General features: G+C 39.0%; 1 protein-coding gene across 2 annotated transcripts in view; it reads left to right on the top strand.

Annotated features, from left to right (window-relative positions):
• The window catches only part of SMPD4 (sphingomyelin phosphodiesterase 4), a 130,514-nt gene that overhangs the window by 69,858 nt on the left and 38,603 nt on the right, over positions 1-22,053 (top strand). For both annotated transcript variants that reach the window (XM_053701984.1, XM_053701983.1), the window contains 2 exons: positions 14,016-14,221; positions 14,381-14,614. In XM_053701984.1, coding sequence (XP_053557959.1) covers positions 14,016-14,221; positions 14,381-14,614 — 440 coding nt within the window. The remainder of the gene's footprint in view (positions 1-14,015; positions 14,222-14,380; positions 14,615-22,053) is intronic.

The raw sequence follows: 22,053 nt of genomic DNA, 5'->3' as shown, positions 1-22,053 counted from the left end.
CCTTCTTCAAAGAAGGAACGACTTCTGCACAATCTGGACGTCGTCCGTGCCCTGAAATTTTATTTGCAGGCAACTAAAGATTTTTGCCAAACTTCTTCCCTGTTTGTCGTTTATTCTGGACAGAGGAGAGGTCAAAAAGCTTCGGCTACCTCTCTCTCTTTTTGGCTTCGTAGCATAATACGTTTAGCCTATGAGACTGCTGGACAGCAGCCTCCTGAAAGAATTACAGCTCATTCTACTAGAGCTGTGGCTTCCACTTGGGCCTTTAAAAATGAGGCCTCTGTTGAACAGATTTGCAAGGCTGCAACTTGGTCTTCACTTCACACTTTTTCGAAATTTTACAAATTTGACACTTTTGCTTCTTCGGAGGCTGTTTTTGGGAGAAAGGTTCTACAGGCAGTGGTTCCTTCCGTGTAAAGATCCTGCCTGTCCCTCCCGTCATCCGTGTACTTTTAGCTTTGGTATTGGTATCCCATAAGTAATGGATGACCCGTGGACTGACTACACTTAACAGGAGAAAACATAATTTATGCTTACCTGATAAATTCCTTTCTCCTGTAGTGTAGTCAGTCCACGGCCCGCCCTGTTTTTACGGCAGGTCTAAATTTTAAATTAAACTCCAGTCACCACTGCACCCTATAGTTTCTCCTTTCTTGTTTGGTTTCGGTCGAATGACTGGGTATGACGTAGAGGGGAGGAGCTATATAGCAGCTCTGCTTGGGTGATCCTCTTGCACTTCCTGTTAGGGAGGAGATATAATCCCATAAGTAATGGATGACCCGTGGACTGACTACACTACAGGAGAAAGGAATTTATCAGGTAAGCATAAATTATGTTTTTTAAACTCCCAATTATTTTTTCCTTCCCCTTAGGCCACTGGCTCTAATTAGAGATCTACTACGAATTTGAATAACTCCAAGCTTTATAAATAAAACCAAATTCATTTTGCAGAATGTTACTTTTTATTGCAACATTTTTGGCGCAAACATTTTTGGTGCAAAGTCGCGTCTGCCGCAATGCAAGTTACGTCTTTTCTTGCGACTTTCTTGTTGCAAGGTTTTTTTGGCGTGAAATCACGCCTGTCATGACGCAAGTTTCGGCATTTAATTTGTTTAGCACCAAACTTTTTTTTTTTTTTCTCTGCATTTGCACCATTTTTGGCGCCTAAATTTGTTATATTAAGTCTCTCCCTCTTTTTGCTCTCTGCTCTCATTTGATTCATAGAGGGCTAGGATGCTTGCTTTTGATTTTACTTTTGTATTAACATTTTTATTACAAGCATTTTTTCCCATTCCTGAAGCTATTTTGATGAAATTGGTGTCTAAATTTAGATTACTATCTTATCTTTTCAGAATAGTAATTTTTTTTGTTTTCTATTGGATTTTATTATCTCCACTGTTACTGGGGGGAAATGGAGTTATTTTCTGCCCTAATAAGAGATCTAAGGGTAATTTTTAAGCTCCCAATTATTTTTTCCTTCCCCTTAGGCCACTGGCTCTAATTAGATATCTACTACGAATTTGAATAACTCCAAGCTTTATAAATAAAACCAAATTCAGCCCCTAAGACTACATGAAGGTGCGGCCCTTAAACTAGTTCAACTGGTGGGGGGGGGGGGGCAGATTTAATTTATTTTAACACATTTGGACAGTTTCTGTTCAAAATCAGTTGATTTAGAATGTTGTTTTCTCAGGGGTATTGAATAGGTTTTAGAATAAATACTCCCATGGGAAGATTCTTTCTTTCCCATGTTACAACAAACCCTGTGAAAGCTCAGGTTTTTCAGAAATGTTTCTCAGATCTAGAGTTTTCATGGGTGATTGTTCCAGTACCTCTGCAGGAACGGAGTTTGGGTTTCTATTCAAATCTATTCATTGTACCAAAGGAACAATTCTGGATCTGAAATCTTTTAATCGTTTTGTAAGAGTCCCAACTTTCAAGATGGTGACTATAAGGACTATTCTGCCTTTTGTTCAGCAAGATCACTTCTTGTCCATAATGCTTACAGGATGCTTATCTTCACATTCCAATTCATTCAGACCACTATCGTTTTCTGAGATTATCTTTTCTAGATAAGCATTACCATTTGTCGCTCTTCTGTTTGGCCTAGCGACAGCTCAGAGATTCTTTTCAAAGGTTCTCGGTGCCCTTCTATCTGTAATCAGAGAGCAGGGTATTGCAGTGTTTCCTTATTTGGATTATATCTTGGTACTAGCTCAAATCGTTTCATTTAGTAGAATCTCACTCGAAACAATTAATGTGGTTTCTTCAAAGACGTGGTTGGAGGATCAATTTAAAAAAAGTTTTTTTTTATTCCTTCGACATGGGTTACCTTTTTAGGTTTCCAGATAGGATTCAGTGTTTGATTCTTTCTCTGACAGACAAGAGACGAATGAAGTTAATTTTAGTTTGTCTAGACCTTCAGTCTCTATTATTCCCTTCAGTGGCTATGTGCATGGAAGTTTTAGGTTTCATGACTGCAGCATCGGGTGTGATCCCCTTTGCTCGCTTTCGTATGATGCTTCTATAGCTTTGCATGTTGCACCAAAGGTGCAGTGATTATTTTCAGATATCACAACTGATATACTTAAATCCCAACACTCTATTCTATCTGATTTGGTGGTTGGACTATCATCTTATTGTTCAGGGGGACTTATTTGTTCGTCCTACCTGGACTGTATTCTCAACAGATGCAAGTTTTCAGGTTGGTTAGTTGTCTGAGCTTTTCTGACAGAACAAGGGGTTTGGAAACCTCAAGAGGCGAGGTTACCAATCAATATTTTAGAACGCCATGCTATTTTCAGAGCTCTTCAGGCATGGCCTGTATTGAAGAAAGAACTTTTACATTTGTTTTCAAACCGACAATATCACAATAGTGACATATGTCAATCATCACGGAGGGACTCGCAGTCCTTCATTTATGAAGGAAGTATCTCGGATACTTTCTTGGCGGAATCCAACTCTTTTCATATCCAACTCGATTCATATCCCAGGTGTAGACAATTGGGAAGTGAATTTTTTCAGCCGTCAGACTATATCCGTTGGAGTGGTCTCTCCATCCAGATGTGTTTTTTTCTTCTTGTACAGATGTGGGGTCTTCCAGAAATATCTCTAATGGCCTCTCGTATACATAAAAAGAGTCCCAGATACCTTTCCAGGTCCAGGGATCCTAAGGCGGAGATGGTGGATACCTTAGCAGTTCCTTGGTTTTTACCAACCTGCTTATATATTTTTTCGCCTCTGGTTCTTCTTTCAAGGGTAATCTACAAGATCATAATGGTTCAATTTCATGTGTTTCTGATAGCACCATCATGGTCTCACAGGTTTTGGTATGCAGATCTTGTCCGGATGTCAAGTTGCCAGCCTTGGCCACTTCCTTTAAGGCCAGACCTTCTGTCTTTAGGGCTGTTTTTCCATCAAGATCTCAAATCTTTACATTTGAAGGCATGGAAATTGAACGCTTAGTACTTAGTCATAGAGGTTTCTCTGACTCGGTGATTAGCACTATGGTACAGGCTCGTAAGTCTGTTTCAAGGAGAATTTTTTTATCCGGTTTCGAAAACCTATATTTCATGGCGTTCCACTCATAATCATTCTTGGCATTCTTTCAGAATTCCTAGGATTTTAGTTTCTTCCATGTTTTGGAGAAGAGTTTATCTGCAAATACTTTGAAGGATACATTTCTGCTCTCTCTGTCTTTCATTGAAAGATTGCTAAATTTCCTGATATTCACTTTTTTGTTCAGGCTTTGATTTGTATCAAACATGTTATTTAATCTATTTTTTCTCCTTGGAGACTCAACTTAGTTTTGAAGTTTTTTTTCAGGCTCCTCCTTTTGAGCCTATGCATTCTCTGATTATTACTTTTTTGGAACATTTTATTTCTTTTGGTTATCTCTTCTGCTAGAAGAGTTTTTGAATTGTTTGCTCTCTCTTGTGAGTTTCTTTATCTGATTTTCCATCAAGATAAAGCTGTTCTGCGGACTTCATTTACATTTTTGCCTAAAGTTGTGAATTCTAACAAACAGGGAATTTGTTGTTCCTTCTTTGTGTCCTAATTCTAAGAATACTCTTGTAAGGGTTTCTCATTGTTTGGATGTGGTAAGAGCTTTGAAATATTATGTTGAGGCTACTTAAGATTTCAGAAAGACTTCTAGTCTATTTATTATTTCTTCTGGCTCCAGGAAAGGTCAGAAGGCCTCTGTTTTTTCTCTGTTATTTTGATTGAAACTTTTGTTTCACAAAGCTTTTTTGAAGGCAGGGCAGTCTCCACTTTAGAGAATTACAGCTCATTTTACTAGATCAGTTGCCTCTTCTTGGGTTGTCAAGAAAGAAGCTTCAGTTGATTAAATTTGCAAAGCAGTAATTTGGTTTTCTTTGCATATTTTTTCTTAAATGTTACCATTTTGTTGTGTTAGCTTTTTCGGAAGCAGCCTTTGGTAAAAAGGTTCTTCAGGCACTTATCTTAGTTTGATTCTAGTGCCTTTGATTTGAGGGTTTTTTAAAAAGAAAATTAAGAAAACGTATTTATATTTTGGATTTAATTTCTCAGCGGATTTAGCTGTTGTTATTTTATCCCTCCCTCTCTAGTGACTCATGGATTTCCACATCTTAGGTTCTATATCCCATACGTCACTAGCTCATGGACTCTTGCCACCTACATGAACGAAAACATAATTAATGTAAGAACTTACCTGATAAATTCATTTCTTTCATAGTGGCAAGAGTCCATGAGACCCACCCTATTTTTGGTGGTTATAATTTGTTTGCATAAAGCACTTTATTTTTTCTAGTTGCTCTTTTTGTATGCTTTTTACTCCTTCTTTTACACCTCACTTCTTGGCTACACGTTAAACTAAGGTATGAGTGAGGTGGGAGGTGTATTTATAGGCATTTTAAGGTTTAGGAAAGTTTGCCCCCTCCTGGTAGGAATGTATATCCCATACGTCACTAGCTCATGTTCTCTTGCCACTATGAAAGAAATAAATTTAACAGGTAAGTTCTTACATAAATTGTTATTTTTTCATTTTTGTTGATGTTCGTATTCACGCACAAGCAAACACTTTTATCAGATCTTAATGGTACATACAGCACAAAAACAAGGTAATATTTTTACTAGCACTACTATTGTTGAGAGAGGGAAAGAAAATATATAGATATATAATTTTATTTCTTTCCAATGGCATGGAGAATCCACAATTTCATTCCAATTACTAGTGGGAATTCAACTCCTGGCCAGCAGGAGGAGGCAAAGGACACCCCAGCAGAGCTGTTAAGTGTCACTCCCATTACCCATAATCCCCAGTCATTCTTTGCCTCTATCATCGGGAGGATGTGCGAAGATGGTGTCTGAAGATATTTAATCCTTTAATGGGTACTTTTCCCTGCAAGCAAGCATTGGGACTATGCTGTGTCCATGTAATTCTCTTTAGTAAGAGTAATAGTAGCTTTTAGCAGTTAGAAGACGGCAAGGTAATCCTTGCTTACCTTCTAACATTTATACTACCCCATATAGAAAACCAGGGTTAGTTACTCTGCTTTTCCTATTCTCAAGGTTCCCTTTCAGAAGTCGTCTGGATCTATCACAATTAGGATTAAGTGTCTGCCCACAGCTGAGGTTTCAGGGTCCCTGTCAGAAGCCGGTGAAACTGACAAACCAGAACCTGATGTAGAAGATAGAAGACTTCTAACCGTGTGTCCTGTATCCCTGCCCTCATGGCTTGTTGTCTAATAGGGCTGATGAGGGTAAGGGACATTTTTTTATAATTTCTCTGTGTGGATGGACATTGAGGGGCTTTTCTAGTTGGCTAATACGCTTTAAAATCCCTCAGTGGCAGCAACTGTTTAAATATATAGACTACAGTTGCCGGTATTTATTTGTAATAAGTCTGCAGTTAATCCTTTTATGTTAGGATTTAATAGGGGACCTTACTATAGATGCCCTTTTTAGGGTTCAGATTTATTTACACGGATCTCAGTAAAGGTCTCCTGGGCAGTCAGGGTCTCCATTCACTGTGTTAAACCTTTTCACCTATCCTAAGAGTGTGCTGATTTTAACTCAAATCTGGAGTGAAACACTTATGGCATTTTATTTGTATGTTATATGCCGAAATCCCTATACATAGCATGTTGGCATGTAAGGGAGTTTATGGTGTGGGTTATTTTTCTACTGCGTGGTTTGGCGCGATCAATTTGCATGCTGCCAAGATGATACGCAACTACTAAGGATCCAACCTCTCAGATCATGGTTGGGACTTTTACTCCATATAGTTTCAGATGCCTTCAACCATAGGGAGCGATCAGTAGCGGAGGACCGTAACTATCTAGTAGCCTCCTTTTCAGCAGTCCCTAATATTGTTTTTCCCTAACCGCTGTTCTTTCACTTCCAATGCTGGTGTTCTGTCGAACTCCAATTCCTCGAAAACTCCAATCTGACGTCACTTGCGGTGACTCTTCTATTTTCACTATCTGTTTTGCCTGTCTTGGGGGGCGCACCGCCGATCCTCTGGCATACACCCCAAGTAAACCTTGGGGAATGAGGTTTACAAGGGGGGCTTGCCCCCCCTTGAACCCCTAAGGCGAAAGGGAAAATAGATAGTGAAGATAGGCGATTACAGTGCCCATCTGATTGGTTGTGAATCCTGTCACTCACTGAGACACGAACCAGTCAGATGTATGGAATCACCGGAAGTGACGTCAGATTGAAGTTTTCGATGTATTGGAGTCCTCGATCGAACACTGTTTGTTTAGGAGGCAACCATATTGCGAGCCTTTGATGCCCTAGCTCAGCGGCGCATTTCTCTGATTGCGGACACGTAAGATTTTTTTGGGGGTATTATGGTGTCAGGGCTCTTTCAGAGAGGATGTTGACGTATTTTTTTTTTTTTTTTTAAATATATTTTTATTGAGGTTGTGAAATAAGTACAGCATTCAATTTTCAACACAGAGTTACAAACATACAAAACTTGTCAAACTGAAAAAACGCATATTGCCTAAGAAAGCAAAAATAAAAAAGTGAACCTCATATTTTCTATTAAGAAATATCCCCTTTAGAAATAGTAAGGTGTAAAATGGAGTAGTAGTTTCCCCTAAAAACGAGAGGGGGCCTCTTATGGACCTCCTGAACTAGGTTGATGAAATGCATGAGGGGCTTTGGGGAGAGAATAAGATAAGAAATTGGGCCACTCTTGGACCCAAAATATTTTGGAGAATGATGTAAAACAGATTGTGTTAGGGACAATAATAGTGTGATATAAAGGGCTAGTATAATACAGCATTAATAAGTATTGCCTCAAAATACATAGTGGGAGATCAGGGGGTATATATGGAATGCTGGTTAAGGTTACTCCATGACTTCCCAGAAAGTTACTGCCACAGTCTTAGTGCTGCTCTAGAGTGGGTACAGCTGAGAGGGTATTGGTACACTTTTATAGTTATAAGTAAAACTTTACTCCCCTCTAGTGGAGAAGCCTGGTATCTGTATATAGTCATACAGCTTATTTTTCATGCAATTAGCAGAAGCAATGAACATACATAGGTATAAGCTCTAGAATTCTATCGCAATTTCACACAGGACTGTAATATAACCCCAGGGTAAAATCTAAAACACATAGCAACCATAATATATATGTGTGTACATGTAGGAAACAAGGAAAAAACAAACAAAAACTAAGATATGTAATCATCTAACCGGAATAGTTAACGCCTGCCTCAAAGTGTACACTGACACACTGAAAAGTAAAAATGTTAAAACACTATGCAGGGTAGGCGTATGTGCACACTCTAAACATTGTCAGGGGTAATGATAAGAGGAACTGCACACATGCAATTGGCGGTATAATTCACTGCAATAGAATACAATTAATCCTAAGACCCCAGCCAAGATACCTCAACCCACAAATCTGACATATAAACGGATGCTTAAGATTTCAGACTCCTAGGTCATCATAATTAGTTCCAAAGAATTTATAAATGTGTCTCTAAAAGGTAAAGAGAAGTTCTGTTAGTAACAGTTGATGCCAGCTCTGTGAAGTGTGGATTGTTATATTATCCTGCTTCAGCACTCCAGACTCATCAACCCACTCCAGTTGCCGACAAGCTGTCTGGGTTTATTAGAGGGACCAACCATGTCCTGGTTTGTAGGTGCCTTAAGGTATCACATGGAGCTGCACAGACAGCGTGCAAAAGCCAGTCATCCCCTCTACTCGCAGGCTGGAGATAGGAAGGACCTGCAAGGCTTAACTGCCACTTCCCAAGCGTGCCTCTCTCCGCGATCTGAGAGGGTTTAGTCTCTGATCCTGTGCAGGGCCGTGGTAAATCTACCATGTCTAGAGCTCCGACAGCCCCCACAGCGGCTCAGCGACAGGTAACACACAGCATTCAGTGTAGGTATGGCTGACCGGGTCTTCACATTCTCTCTCCCTCTGAGTTGGTTGTTGTTGTGCACTCGGTGAGTTCCAGGAGCTGTGCGCTACCTTTATGAGCTCCATGCACTGTTCGGCCGCAGCCTCCGATTCCCATTCACCATCATAGGAGTCACATGTAGAAGGGCAGCCTGTAAAACACTGCGCAATCAAATTTCTCAGGCCAGCAAAATGTTCATTAAGCATCTCATAGATAGTGTCCTCTGATGCTCGCTTATCAGTATCCATTTCTGAATTAAGATGTGTAGTAAATAGTACTACTCGTAACCCCGGTCTCCCGGGGGGGGAATATGCAAAAGCCCCGGCTCCAGAAACTGCCAGACACTTTATGAAGGCGGCAGCCTTGAGGCCTAACTGCAGAACTTAGACAGAGCGGTCAATCCAGAGAGTTTCCTCCCGGATTGTCAATTTCTTGAATCTTGTAGCAATCCTCTGGCCCCTATCTACGTGATGAGAAGTTTTGTAACACAAAACAATAAAATATTACATAAAACTCAGTAGAAGAACCAGGAGCTCCCACAAGACACGTCTTGCCTCTACAGCTGTAGGCTCCGCCCCCCTTGACGTGTATTTTTATTTATCTACTGTAGTTTAGTGGTTAGTTTGTGAGCCGGATATTCAGGGTTGATTTTGAGCTCTGACCATGCGTCTACGAGGATTTCATCATGAGCCCTGTTTTTCACTGTTAACCTACGCTGCCTCATGGATTCAGTTTCTACTTGGATAATATTAATCGGCTTTAGAAGGGTTATGTTTTTTTTTCTTGACAGAATCTGAGCATTCCCTGTTATCTGCCGCCATCTAGTGGCGACTAAGGGTATTTTTCCTCAGACTATCATTAGGCTACTTTAGTAGCTTTTGAATATTATCCCTCTTTGTGCACGGAATTTTGAATATTGCCATGTGGGGATAATTTAATTTTTATCAGTTGTTTGTTTTTACTTACTGATTAAATTCCATATTTGTTTCCTAAGATGTGTGGGAAGCATTAGATAACCAGAAATGCAGCATCCACCTCTGTACTGTATACATTTAATGTGTTACATTTCCACTCCTTTTCAGGGTAGCTCTTTGTAAGTCAGAGAGCTTTCCCATATGTGAGGTTTTATCTGCCTTCTTTTGTACTTTGGCAGTACCTTAAAGGGCCAGTATGCACTGATATCACAGATCTATATAGTAAATGCACTAACTAATACAATTTTGACTCTATATATATATATATATATATATATATATATATATATATATATATATATATATATATATACGGTATATATAATAAATAAATATATATATATTAAAATACAATACAATTTGTAGTTTTTTTACCTGTTTATTTCCCTCTCCTGGAATAACTCTAGACATTGCTGGCACTTCCCTAAGAAAGGACTGAGCTGTGCTTGAGGCTAGCACGCCCACCCTCCAATCATAGGCCATATGCAGATCCACACTTGTGGGAGTGGATTTTAGTGTGATGAGGTTAGAGGATTCTACTAACATGTCTGAGAGGGATTCTGTCTTGCCTTGGAATGGTAAAAGTTATTGATACCAGGTTTGAGGAGATTTAATTAACTGGAAGGAAGATCAGAGGCTCAGGGCACTCTTTGCTCCTTAAACTCTTTATACTGTAGTGGAAAATACTTTATACTAAAATAAATCAAGCAAGAGACTCGCGATTCGCAAGATCTGTAGACTGGCAATGTGTGCTCTAATGAATCAGCAGTTCATCACCTACAGCACACCTTAGATGACAACTATGATTTACATTCCGTGGGCTCCGTGCACAGACCTGCCCCTTGCATCAGTGTACAGGAGTAACCTCATCACCCACATCCACACCATTTTTCCGGGATATAAGATCTTTCAAGTCACCATGCTGTACACTGATGCAGGGGCAGGTCTGTGCAATGAGCCCACGGAATGTAAATCATAGTCCTCATCTAAGCTGTGATTCGCTGATAGGGTATAAATATAAATGAGCGGCTCCCCTGTTGGTGATGTGCCGCTGATTCATAGAGCACAAATTGCAGGTCTCTGGAGTAAATGTAAATGACTGGCTCTCCTGTTGGCATGTGATTAAAACAGTACTGGCAAATCCTGCGCATGCGAACATGTACTAGACCTAGTCACGCCGAGAGACTAACTTCTACGAACGTATTCCTACAGGAGAGAAGGGTTTGGTAAGTGCCTTCTAAATCAGAACCTTTACTTGTATTTTTTTTTTTATATAAGCTGTTGTTATAGATGGGACACAGTGCATGCACTTTTACATTTAACGTACAAACATATGGATATTTTTCATTTTCAGTGTATAATGTCCCTTTAAGAAGAGAACAGACAAAAGAGTTTTGTATGCCTCAAATGTTCATTGGAATTTATTATGTAGGTGTGCCACCTTGTGGCGGCTAACTGTATCTTTTTCTTTTACTGCTTCTATATGTAGTACAAAGGTTTACAGCTAACAAGTCCATCCCTAGGGCTCGATATGGGAACTGTAATATTCTGTATTGGCTGATACTAATTTTCATGGCTACAGATTAGGTCTCATATGTATAAAGTTCTCCAGTCGCTCTTTGGAAAAGCAACAGCCTGGAAACCTGCAGACTTTGGTTCAATCAGAACTGTGGAAGCAAAGAGCCAAGGGTTCAGATCCCTGCACGCTCTGTCTGGCAGAATGCCTCCCAGACCTTATTTCAACATGTATCATGCCGTACATGCATAAAAGCAAGGTGGCCTTATTGTATGTATATGAACTCCTCTTTTTTTTTTTCTCTCATATTGAGAGATATAGGATAATGTTTGTGACATACGTCACAGGTGTCATATAGTTGTTCTTGGGTGCTCTTTGGCACTTATAAGTTTAATTTTTGTTTATTGACACTATTTTATAATTTATTTCATATTGAGATCATACTGTTTTGTCTGGGAATGCATAATTTGCCCAGTTATTTTGTATATAAAATATTTTTTATATATATATATATATATACATATATATATATATATATATATATATATATATATATATATATATATATTTTATTTTTTTATTTATTTTCTTGGTACACTCTTAGGGCTAAGATGTTATCTCAATCTGTCTCTTGTTGAGGAGATTTCTAATTTTATGTCCATGTTGTATGGTCCTAGGTCGGATGTTTCTTTTTTAAAGAAAAAAAAAATCCTATCTCTCTATGAGTGATTGTTCCAGTTCCCGTGGCGGGACAGGGTCAAGGATTCTATTCAATCCTGTTTGTGGTTCCCAAGAAAGAGGGAACTTTCTGTCCCATATTGGAACTCAAGCGTCTCAACAAACTTCTCAAGGTTCCATCCTTCAAAATGGAGACTATTCGTTCCATTCTACCCTTGGTTCAGGAGGATCAGTTCTTGACTACCATAGACCTGAAGGACGCGTATCTTCATGTTCCCATTCATAGGGAACACCACCAATTCCTGCAGTTTGCTCTTCTAGACAAACAATTGGCAGTGGTCACCAGTTTATGGCACTTGCCTGTTGGTTTTGCTACGGCTCCTCGAATATTTAAAAGGGTTCTAGGGGCCCTTTTGCAGTGGTCAGATCTCAGGGAATAGTGGTGGCGCCATACCTGGACAACATCTTGGTTCAGGCGCCGTCTTTTCAGTCCACAAGCTCTCATACAGAGATGTTGTCTATTTTACATTCCCACGGGTGGAATGTGAATCTGGAGAAAAGTTCCCTGGTGCCAGACACCAGGGTTTGTTTCTTGGGAACGATTATAGACTATCTGTCCATGAAGATTTTTCTGACGGAGGTCAGGAAATCCAATTTTCTTGCCTTTCACTTCAGTCTTCTATCCATCAGTGGTTTAGTGTATGGAAGTAATTGGTCTAATGGTTGCTTCCATGGACATTATTCCTTTTGTTCGGTTCCATCTGAGACCCCTACAGTTATGCATGCTCAGACAATAGAACAGAGACCACTCAGATCTCTTGCAAAGGATAGCTCTGGATCCCCCAACAAGAGATTTTCTTTCTTGGTGGATTTCACAGGACCATCTCTGTCAGGGTCCAAGCTTCCTGAGACCATCCTGGGTGATTGTGAAATCTTCAGTGTCTTATCAGAGAGATCCACTAGCAGCTCTGATTATCGCTCTGGCGGTGCCTTGGAACTTCAGACTTGCTTACCTGTATATACCTTTATTGGTGTGAATTGAATGGTTTCTCTTGGAGCAGGGTGAGGATTCCTCAAACTTTGTCTTTTCTTCAGGAGGGCCTGAAGGCTTATCAGTCAGCACTCTGAAGGGTCAGATTTCTGTACTATCTATTCTTTTGCACAAACGTCTGTCAGATCTGCCAGATGTATAATTCTTTCTGCAGGCCTGTGTTTAAACCTGTTGCTCCCTTTGGAGCCTTATTCTTGTTCTTAAAGTTCTGCAGCAGGATCCGTTTGAGCCTATGCATTCAGTTGATATTAAGTTGTAAACCTGGAAAGTTTTGTTTTTCCTTGCTATTTTTTCTGTCCACAGAGTTTCCGAGCTTAAGGCTCTGCAGTGGAATTCCCCTTACCTTATCTTTCATGCGGATAAGGCAGTTCTTCATACTAAGTTGGGATTTCTTCCCAAAGTAGTATCGGATCGCAATATCAATCAGGAAATTGTTGTTCCTTCTTTTTGTCCTGATCTTTCTTCTCAGAAGGATTGCCTGTTGCATAGCCTGGATGTTGTGCGTGCTGTAAAATTTTTCCTTCAAGCAACTAAAGATTTTCGGCAATCATCTGCCCTGTTCGTTGTTTTATTTGATAAACGTAACGGTCAGAAGGCCACTTCTCCTCTTTCTTTCTGGTTGAGAAGTGTTATTAGCTTGGCTTATGAGACAGCTGGACAGCAGCCTCCTGAGAGAATTACAGGTCTGTCTCTTCTTCCTGGGTTTTCAAAAATGAAGCTTCTGTTGGACAAATCTGCAAGGAGGCCACTTGATCCGCATTGCATGCCTTTTCCAAATTCTACAAATGTGATACTTTTGCCTCGGCTGAGGTTTCCTTTGGGAGAAAAGTTCTTCAATCGGTGGTGCCTTCTGTTTAGGTCTGCCTGTCTTGTTCTCCCTCTCTTTCATTCTGTGTCCTCTAGCTTGGGTATTGGTTCCCACTAGTAATTGGAATGAAATTGTGGACTCTCCATGCCATTGGAAAGAAAACAAAATGTATGCTTACCTGATTTCTTTCTTTCCTGGCATGGAGAGTCCACGACCCGCCCTTAATTGGATTTAAGACGGCAGTTGTTTGTGTATAAACCTCAGGCACCTCTATACCCTTGTGTCATCTTCTATTTCCATTTTCCTTTGTCCGAATGACTGGGGATTATGGGTAATGGGAGTCGCACTTAACAGCTCTGCTGGGGTGTTCTTTGCTTCCTCCTGCTGGCCAGGAGTTGAATTCCCACTAGTAATTGGAATGAAATTGTGGACTCTCCATGCCAGAAAAGAAAGAAATGTATCAGGTAAGCATACATTTTGTTTTGTATAAAATGTTATTTATTTTGGTAAACTGTTTTTCCCCATTTCTCCTAAGATTGGTCTTTTCATTTTCTGCACTCTCACATTTCCATAAATATCTATACAGGAGAACAGCTGTTCTTGGAGCCAGACCATGTTATACCACATAGGCAACACCGGCTTCTTATGTCACCAAGTCTTGGTGGTAGCTTCCTTTCCTCCTGGCAAACACAAATCACAGATGCTTCCTTCAAAGTTAAAAGTCATGTTTACAGTCTGGAGGGACAGGACTGCCAGTATGTTCAGATGTTTGGTAGCGAAGCACGAAATCTGGTGAGTGTGTGGTGCCAAGATTTATAAAATAAAAATATCCATTAAATGAAAATATATATATATATATATATATATATATATATATATATATATATATATAATATTAAACATATACACCTTGTGACTTTATAATGTTGAAAGAAGAAGCCTTCTTCACAGGTTCTTCGGCTTGCCCAGATGATAGCACAAGCCAAGCAGACAGCCAAATCAATTTCTGACTACTCACCAGATTCCTCTGGCAGCCAGTCATTCCTTTCCTGGTTTGGATTAAATTCCCCTGATCTGAATGGTAGCTATACAGGGAATGATCTTGATGAGGTTGGACAAGATAGCATCAGGAAGACAGATGAATACTTGGAGAGGGCACTTAACTACTTGTGTCTGATTTTCAGGGTAAGCTCTTGACACTGTTGTCTTTTCATATTTAATTCATTTTAATAAACAAATATAACTTTTTAACTTGTGTAGAAATACAAAGTTCCTTTCTCTTCTTGTTTTTACAAAATAATGGTAGATTGATCTCTGCATTAAAGGGACACAAAACATTTTTTTTTCATGATTCAGATAGAGCATACAATTTTAAGCAACTTTTTAATTTACTTCTATTATACATTTTTTTTTTCTCTTGCTATCTTTATTTGAAAAAGCAGGAATGTAAACATAGGAGCCGGCCCATTTTTGGTTCAGAACCTGGGTAACGCTTGTTGATTGGTGGCTACACCAAGCGGAAAAGTGGGGTAAAGCTTGTTACTCATCTCTACATAACCTAGATTACTCAAGCTATTACTTTGACATGAGATAAGTAGGATTTGACATTTAATGATTAATAACTGTCTGCACATTAAGAATGTCCCTTCCTTTGGTTTCTTTTAGAACTTGTGCCTGTATTATTGTTTGATTAGTTGTTCTTTATATATCACCAAAGATTACTGGCTTTGTAAGTTCTGAAGCTCTCAGAGGGAACAATCCTATAAAGCTCTCTGGGCTGGTGAAATTCTTTAAGAATATTCGCGAGTACTTCTATTTCCCTTGTAGAAGACACTTTTTACCCTGAAAACAGCAGGGTGTCTCGCTAATGGGCGTAAACTGCATTTTCGTATAAGAAGGAGATGCGTACATTACAAAAGTTTACAATGAAAATCAAAATTAAAAAATCATACAAAACCAATAATTCAACCATTCACACAAATATATAGAGGAAAAAAATGTATGGTTAAGGTAAAATGTATGGTTAAGGTGCATCAAAAACCGTAGCAAAACTGTTCCAAAAACTGTATGTTATCAAAAACGTAAAATTTGTATGCAACTTACACAGTAATAAATCGTATTAAATATTCACAGCATGTGTTGTAAATTAAGTACACTGGATGTGCAAACAAACACAGAAATTCATACTATTAAGTACAAAATACAAAGCATAATTGTTCTTTTTTGTAAAATGGGCTGACCATGGGCGTATGTGAAATTTTCTCCAACATTGGTGTGTCCGGTCCACGGCGTCATCCTTACTTGTGGGAATATCTCTTCCCCAACAGGAAATGGCAAAGAGCCCAGCAAAAGCTGTCCATATAGTCCCTCCTAGGCTCCGCCCACCCCAGTCATTCTCTTTGCCGTTGCACAGGCAACATCTCCACGGAGATGGTTAAGAGTATGTGGTGTTTAGTTGTAGTTTTTTTATTCTACTATCAAGAGTTTGTTATTTTAAAATAGTGCTGGTATGTACTATTTACTCTGAAACAGAAAAAGATGAAGAATTCTGTTTGTGAGAGGAAGATGATTTTAGCAGCAGTAACTAAAATCGGTTGCTGTTTCCACATAGGACTGTTGAGATGAAGTAACTTCAGTTGGGGGAAACAGTTAGCAGACTTTTCTGCTTAAAGGGACAGTCTAGACCCAATACTTATTCTTTATCACTTATTGTTACATACCAGACAAGCATCTTGCAATGGACTCCACATCTATAAGCTTGTAAGAAGTACATGAAACTTTTAAATAATCATCGTTTGTTAGCAACTGAAAATGGCCGGCAAGCTCCACCCACAGCTTTCTTCTTGCCCAGTTAGCTGATTTCTTATGTGACAGTTTAGCAGTGCACGTTTATATTTTTCAGTTAGCTATTTCAAATTGCATATGTGCAATTTTTTTGCCTCAGCCAGAAATGCAGGGGACATTTATTGTAGGCGGACCGGCATCAGTTCCTACAACTAGCATTAGTTATTGTGGCTGTCTAGTGGCAGTTCTGCTTGCTTTTTGTTTGTGAATTTTTTCTACTGCAAGTGATTATTATAATATAATCTTTATAATCTGATTATGTTTTTGTTAATAAAGTCTGATGAAGTTTAGGTCCTCACTAATTATAATTATAAAACAATGGTTTTCCTGATCTCACAGTCTGTGCAGGCAGACACAGCTCTGCACCACCCCCTCAAATAGGGCTAAATTACTAGTGAGTCGCAAAAGGTTTTGCGCTATTGATATTGTGTTTTTGCAAACCATTTTCATTGCGCTGATATTACAAGTTGAGCGAAATCAAGATTGGGCTAGCATAATCGCCTTTTATGCTTCAATCCTTACCGTGATCTCAGAGCTGTGGTTAACCGTTTTCCGAAACAAAACAGTCTCACAAAACACATCAAAAATACATTACAAAGTACACTTACACTCATAATAATACACAATAAACATTATTTAAAAAAAATATTGCACAAAAAAATTATAAGGGATCAAAGATATAAGATCTCAAGTGTTAGAAAAAAAATCCACCAAACTACTTTTACAAAGAGATACATACAGATGAGCTTATTATATATAGTATGTGATTATTTTTGTGCATATTACAGTATGCGATCAGGTATGCAGATATTAGAAAAAACATGTTAAAGAACATTGGAATATGAAATATTCATATTTTCATGTCAGGTTTGCGCTAATGAGAATTTGTCATGGCGTTTGCTCGACAGAGTGGGTCTTTTTTTTTCCCTCTCCATTGATTTCTATGGGGGAATACATGCACGTGAAAACGCTATTTGGGTTACCGCTAGCGCAAAAATATTTTTTTTTAACTTGTAAAACTAGCGCAACCTGACTAACACAAAAAGCTTAACACTAGCAGAGTTTTTGCGATCGCTGAAAAAAACAAAAACAAGTGACTTGTAATCTAGCCCTATGTATATAGTAATAAACATATTAATTATATAAACTTATTCTCTTACCTAAATAGAGAAGTTGCTTCTTCAGATGGCAGTAAGCTGAAGCAAGAATAGGCAGGCACATAGACAGCCAGGGACAGACAGACACACATATACACAGTCCAGAATAGCCAGACAAACACATGCAAGTGCACATGCACAAAAACGATCAGTCATTGAGATAACTTGCTGGCTAGCCCATGATCTGACTAAAAAATAAGTATTCTTGTGACTCAGTTTTTGTTAGTAGAGAGATTATCAACCATGTCATAAGGAATTAACTATATTAGAGAACACATATTTATTCACACTAAACAATATTTTGTGTATGTTCTTCTAAATTAAGGCTTGAGAAGCCTTCCAATGGGAATTAACTGCTGCAACTTGACTATATTGACTCCTGATCTGGACATAATATAAATTTAAAGTGCCATAAAAATTAAGATCTGTGCATATCCTAAAATGGCTAATTAAGTAAAAATAGTTTGCATAAAAAAAATGTTTAAAAATTGCTGGCAAAAATGGTAAAATAACTCAAAAATAAGCAAAATTAGTTACATAGCCATGCAGTCTGGAGAAGACTGATCCACCATCCCCCCATCCCCCCCATTCTCAGTGTTTAGCATCAGAAACACAGGCATTGTATTTTAACTGAGTTCACATCAGGTTATTTGCTTTGTAGGCATGCTCCAGCAGATTGGGGGGGGGGGGGGGAGTTAGAGCTGTACAATTCGGAAACTTAAAAGAAAGGGTTAATGGTGAAACACTGCAGTATAAATTTGCAGGTAAAGTAATTAAAGTACATATAAATATTTTGTCTATATCCTAACTTGTTGTATGTTGATTTAATTATTATTTGGGAGACTTTTTTCATATTTTGCAAATTAATTTAATGGATAGAATTAAAAAAATATTAAGCATATAAATATATATTTTTTAATATTATCTGTTCTAAAGTGGCAAAAACTTTATTCCCATAGGGTTCCATTTCGGAACATAACTACATGTGCAAATTAACGGTTGCCTTTCCACCATTTTCACAGGGATTTCAATAAATTTATTCGTGTGAGATGCCAAAAACCACCTCATCATTACCTTTTACATTAAATTTCAAAGCTGTACTTGAGGAGGATGGTGTTTTAGTGCTTTTTACTTTTTTTTATGATTTTCCTATTAGCACATGCAGATGTGCATACACATATACACTTACACACAGATGCGCAGTCACACACACAGATGCAGTCACACACACTTACAAACAGATGCTGTCACTCACACACACAGATGCACAGTCACACACACAGATGCACATACACATATACATTTACACACATGCACAGTCACACACACATACACACAGATGCACATTCACACACACAGATGCCCAGTCACACACATACATACACACAGATGCCCAGTCACACACATACATACACACAGATGCCCAATCACACACATACATACACACAGATGCACAGTCACACACATACATACACACACAGATGCAGTCACACACACAGATGCAAACACACACACATACACAGTCACACACACACAGATGCACATACACATATACATTTACACACATGCACAGTCACACACACATGCACATTCACACACACATGCACACACACACATGCAGTCACACACACACAGGTGCACAGTCACACACATACATACAGATGCACAGTCACATAGACAGATGCAGTCACACACACACATACATACAGATGCACAGTCACACAGACAGATGCAGTCACACACACACATACACACAGATGCACAGTCACACATACACACAGATGCACAGTCACACATACACACAGATGCACAGTCACACACACACACACACAGATGCACAGTCGCGCACACACACATACACACAGATGCACAGTCACACACACACATACACACAGATGCACAGTCACACACATAGATACACACAGATGCACAGTCACACACACATACACACACAGATGCACAGTCACACACACAGATGCACAGTCACACACACGATACACACACAGATGCACAGTCACACACATACACACACAGATGCACAGTCACACACACACACACACAGATGCACAGTCACACACACATACACACACAGATGCACAGTCACACACACATACACACACAGATGCACATTCACACAGCATAAATATACATACATTATGTTTTTTGAAACAGGAATTATTTAATAGATTACATTTTCATTTAGAAATTCCTAATAGACATAATTTTTTTAGTTTTATACAGTCTTTCAGATATTGTGATTTTTTTTTTTTTTATCTTGGCAACTTCTAGGGCTAAGAAGTGCAGAAGAATACATTATAAATACCTAGAGAGCATACCAGAAGCAATCTGTGTCGGTTCTTTGCAGTCCTATCTACAGGTTGCTTCTTTTAGATAAGAGTTGTTTGTTTTTTACTTCAGCCAGAATCATTTGAAGCACCCGTTGTGCAGGGAACACTGATCCTTCACACATGACTACACAAGGGGTCGTATGTACATTTACATACATTTGTTATAAGCAAGTGTGAGGGCTTGAGTTTGTATTTGAAATGAATCATTGTGGTAAAGAGCCATGCAGATGACCCCTTGTGCAGTGAGGTGTGAATAGTGTTTGCTGGACACCGGCTGTTTTACAGTTTTTTCGACAGGAACTAGGAAGACACAGACAAATCTGTAAATACAGAAGTGACAGGCACATGTTTTTTACTTAAAAATAAAGAGTAAAAGTTTGCTGTGTAGATGTGATAATAAACTTCAGAATATTGCTGTTCCGCGGAAAAAACAGAAATTGGACCGGGAAAATAAGATGACTATTTTAAAAACATTTAAAGATTAAGAATTGAATATGTTTTAAATATAAACCATTGCCAAAAACTGTTGCTATATTTACATCTAACAATACAGGCTCTCCCTGATTCACTTTCAGTACTGTCCCAGCTCATATCGCAACTCCTACCTGCTGCATGACTTTAGAGACAGAATTTTTATTTATCATGCGTGGCATTGCATGCAGGTTTTTTTTACTCTTGTGTGTGGGTTATTAAAATTTTTAATATGTGCCTCCCTTGAGTCGTAGTAAATGCCCCAGGCTCTAAGAATAAAAATGTCCAAAGCAAATGTGAGAGAAGGGGTTTGGGATAAACTAGCAACCACCGGGAGCCTTCAGCACAAAGAGATGGAAAGAGGGAAGGAGAACACCGCTTTTAAATGCAGCGCTATGCAGAGTAGTGCTCAAAGTTAAACTCTTAACGGAACGAAAATTACAACCAACAATAATGGGGAATCTTTAAGAAGCAACACACCAGTGTTTAAACCACGCATGCGCAAATCAGCGTGTGCGAGCATGGCAACTTATTTACGAGTCTATCGTTATTGGAGAAGACCTAACATAACCATCTGCGTGCAAAAGGTGGGTGGAGCCTGGCAACCATTTTCGGCAGTTTACAAATAAAAGTGTTATACATTTTCAGCTACCACCTTCCAGCTGCTGTACAAAGGACTTGGTGCAGGAGACTTATTGTATGTGTTTAAATAGATAGGCAAAACTTATGTTTGGGTGTAGACTGTCCCTTTAAGGTATGACTAGCCATATTTCTAACAAGACTGTGTAATGCTGGAAGGCTGTCATTTCCCCTCATGGGGACCGGTAAGCCATTTTCTTAGTCTCAAACAGAATAAAGGGCTTAATATGGGCTATAAAACTGGTAGACACTTATGGGCAAAATCGATTGCTTTATTTGGGCATTTTATACATCTTTATGTTTGAAATTCACACTTACAAACTTTGGGGAACGTTTTTTAACGTCAGGCACTGAGTTAGACACCTTTCCAGTCAGGAAGGGCCTTCCCAGTTGTAGGCTGAGCCTCATTTTCGCGCCATTACTGCGCAGTTACTTTTGAGAGCAAGACATGCAGATTCATGTGTGTGGATCTGAAAGTGGTTGGAAAAGTTCCTAGAAGGCTTCATTTGGTATCGTATTCCCCCCTGGGTTTGGTAAAGTCGCAGCAAAGGCTGTAGCTGGGACTGTAGAGGGGTTAAAACTGTAACCGGCTCCGGTTTCTTTATTTTAAGGGTTAATGCTCTGAAAATTGGTGTGCAATACTTTTAATGCTTTAAGACACTGTGGTGAAAATTTTGAACAATTCCTTCATACTTTTTCACATATTCAGTAATAAAATGTGCCCTGTTTAAAATTTAAAGAGACAGTAACGGTTTTTGTACTTTCTTGACAAGTTTAAGCCTGTTTAACATGTCTGCACCTTCAGATAAGCTATGTTCTATATGTATGAAGATCAATGTGTCTCCCCCTTCAAAATTGTGTGATAATTGTGCCATAGCTTCCAAACAAAGTAAGGACAGTACTGCCACAGATAGTAAAGTTGCCCAAGATGATTCATCAGATGAAGGGAGTAGACATAGTTCTACATCATCTCCTTCTGTGTCTACACCAGTTTTGCCCACGCAGGAGGCCCCTAGTACTTCTAGCGCGCCAATGCTTATTACTATGCAACAATTAACGGCAGTAATGGATAACTCCATAGCAAATATTTTATCCAAAATGCCTGCATATCAGAGAAAGCGTGATTGCTCTGTTTTAAACACTGTAGAGCAGGAGGGCGCTGATG

Source organism: Bombina bombina, chromosome 2, assembly GCF_027579735.1.
Source record: "Bombina bombina isolate aBomBom1 chromosome 2, aBomBom1.pri, whole genome shotgun sequence".
NCBI lineage: Eukaryota > Metazoa > Chordata > Amphibia > Anura > Bombinatoridae > Bombina > Bombina bombina.
Note: the sequence above shows the minus strand (reverse complement) of the source record. Positions and strands in the feature narration are given on the sequence as shown.